General features: G+C 53.4%; 1 protein-coding gene across 1 annotated transcript in view; it reads right to left on the bottom strand.

The window, feature by feature from the left end:
• The window catches only part of Stard7 (StAR related lipid transfer domain containing 7), a 28,698-nt gene extending 27,267 nt beyond the window's left edge, over window positions 1–1,431 (bottom strand). The window contains exon 1 of the mRNA XM_021155481.2: window positions 769–1,431. Coding sequence (XP_021011140.1) covers window positions 769–1,067 — 299 coding nt within the window. The 5' untranslated portion in view covers window positions 1,068–1,431. The remainder of the gene's footprint in view (window positions 1–768) is intronic.
• Window positions 1,432–2,855: the final 1,424 nt, after the last annotated feature.

The following is a 2,855-nucleotide window of genomic DNA, read 5'->3' as shown; positions in this document are numbered from 1 at the left end:
AATTTGAGACTGTTTAAAAGGAATATAGAAACATTGTAATGTAAAAGCACTTTCCTTCTAAGATTATCTAAAAAATATAAAGTCTCAGAACTACAGGTTAACAAAAATAAATCAATGCCAATGGGCTTTTCCACAGACAAAACCTAATGGTACAGTATTCGAAGAGTTCTAAAGCAGTAAAAAAAAAACAAACAAAAACAAAACAAAACAACAACAACAACAAAACCCTAACCTAACTCTTACAGGTTAGAATATCCAGGCCACTGCTTTGTGCAAACAGACAAGATCCCTCCCAGCTTCTTGAATGTGCCAAGACACAAGTCACAATGACAGTGGGCTGTCCGCGCAAAGCCCGAGTTCCATCTGGATCGCAGTCATTTTATAAATGGCATGCTACATCACACACACCCTTGGGCTTATTTTAAGCCCTATTTTGAATTTGCACTTTTCTGGGTACATTGATTACCCGAAAAATCACCTGTATACCTCAGATATCTAATTTGGTTTTGGAATATTTTCTTTAGTGTCATACTACCCATTCGAAGTCGTCTCTCTTGTGGTTATTTTTAACCTGACAAGTGGATTTAACAGGCATGGGGGCAGTAACACGGAGTGCTAAAATGGGTTCAATCTACTGCATCGTACTCAAAAGACCACTGTGCAAACCGGCACTGTCAACAGCTCAAGCCCCAAGGTGCCCACCAACCTCCCGCCCAGGCCCACCCCTCTCTACCGAACAGGAACGCCAGCTGCAGCCAAGAGGCTCACCTCTGCAACTCCTCCTCCTGGATCCTCTCCTCGTCCCATACGAAAACACCGGAGAGCGCCGCCATCAAAACAGAGGCATGGCCGGGGCGGCCGCGCAGCCGGCGCCAGAAGCGTCCGAGCAGGGCGCAGCGCGAGCTCTCGGAATACAGGCGGCCGTAGAGCTGCGCGATCTGCTGCGCTCGCCGCACGCGCAGGCCCGTCACGAAGCGGCACTGATTGGCCAGCGCGGCCAGCAGGCCCCCGCCCCGCGCGCCCGCCAGCCAGGCGGCCAGGGTGGCCGGCGGCCTCCTCGGGAACATGTCGGCCTCTGTGGATTCCCGCGCCTGCCGCTGGGCCCGGGAGAGGAAGGGCTGGGGGAAGGCGTGCCGGGCCGTCCGCGCAGTCCCCTTAACGGGTTGACCCCGAGGCCACCTCACGCTCCAGAAGCCAGGAGCCGTCCCTCATGCCTTTTTGCAGAAGCGGCTGAGGTAGAGTGGCTTCCGAGGAGAGCGCCTCTGCACGAGGCCCTCTCGGTCCCGACGGCCCGCCCGTCTGTGTGTACGGCGGGAACTCGCGGGGCCCCCGCGGCCGGGGCGCGGGAAGCAGAGCGGTGGCCGTCCCAGGCCACAGCAGAAGCGGCCCCGTGCGCCCGTGTCCGCCTCTCGCGCCGAGTGCGCGCAACCTAACCTGTTTGTCCTGTCCGCACTCTGATTGGACGCATCTCAGAACCCTGGGCGCTCATTGGCTAAGCCAAAGTGCTCCTCCGCCCTTGCTCCGGGCTGCCTGTTAGCAAGCTAGGTGGCGTGGCGGGAGGGCCTGTCAAGGGCGCCTGGAGAGTGACCCTCGGACCCCGGCGGTGCAGCCATTTAGGGACGTCCCACCCCGTCCGGAGGAGAGGCACGGTCAGGTGCGGTGGCGTTCCGTTGTGCTGAGAGGCCCCGCCTGTTTCCCTGTTCTCTACACTCCCAGGAGGGGCGGGCTTGTGCTGGGTGGAGGGCGGTGCACGCCCTGCGTGACCCCGCACCTATCTCAGCCCAGGGGCAGCTTCCTTGGTCCCCTTGCCCTGATTCCCGGAGCCCTCCTGAGTATCTGCGGCAGGGACGCGGTTCTGGGTTCCGGCTCCGAGAGAGTACCGGTGGCCCATCCTTAGGGCCAAGGAACACCTTGCAGAGAACTCGAGGGCGGATGACCCGTTGCTCTCTGAAAATGCGTTAGGCCTGAGCAGTCTCTTGACTCGGAGGAGGCAACAAGGTAGGAGAGTAACCAGGTTTCCCAAAACCTGTCTGGCCACGTGTATGTAACCTAATGGTTACTACATGGAGTCTCAGGATACATCAGTATTCTAAGCCAGGCCGGGTGGCTCATGTCTGTAATCCCAGCACTCCAGAGGCTGAGGCAGGAGCATTGCCAGCCTGAGCAACAGTGTGTCTCAAAAATAAATAAATAAATAAAACTTCTCTGTCCAGTTATAAGATGGAAATAATAGCCGCCCCTTAAGTGAAGAATCAGTCTGCCTCCATTTTAGTCTTAAAAGTCATCGTATAGATAGTAAAGACAAGCCAGTTCACTCCTTTTTATGATTAAACCTGTTTCTCAAGGATTGAACTATGCCCCACCTATAACCTTAACCACAAATAGTTCTGTACTGTCTCTTCCTAAAATCATAGTCATTTCTTGGTTTCAAAAAGTTGTGTATAACCATCTTGCAACCCTACCTCTATTTCAAAAGGCTATACAGCCACCTGTGACCACCTTGTTATGCCCCCCTTGCAACCCTTGCAACCGTGCCTTTGTTTTAGGGACCTTGTAAACCTAACTTGTTCTGCTTACAGTGGGCCTCTGTGACCCGGCCCATTTTACCCACCAAATCCCCCATTTGGAAACCCCCTACCACTGACCTATAAAAGCCTTGTCTTCCTCACATCCAAGGCTGATCTCTGGAACCCCACCTTAGAGAGAGGGAGCCCTCATACATGAATTAATTTAACCATGCTGATTTGGGTCAGTGGTCTTACTCTTCCCATGTTTGCTATTAACACAAGAAGCTTTACAGTAAATTGTTTCTTCTTCTTCTTCTTCTTCTTTTTTTTTTTTTTAACTTAAGAATC

Source organism: Mus caroli, chromosome 2 (assembly GCF_900094665.2).
Source record: "Mus caroli chromosome 2, CAROLI_EIJ_v1.1, whole genome shotgun sequence".
NCBI classification, from domain to species: domain Eukaryota; kingdom Metazoa; phylum Chordata; class Mammalia; order Rodentia; family Muridae; genus Mus; species Mus caroli.
Note: the sequence above shows the minus strand (reverse complement) of the source record. Positions and strands in the feature narration are given on the sequence as shown.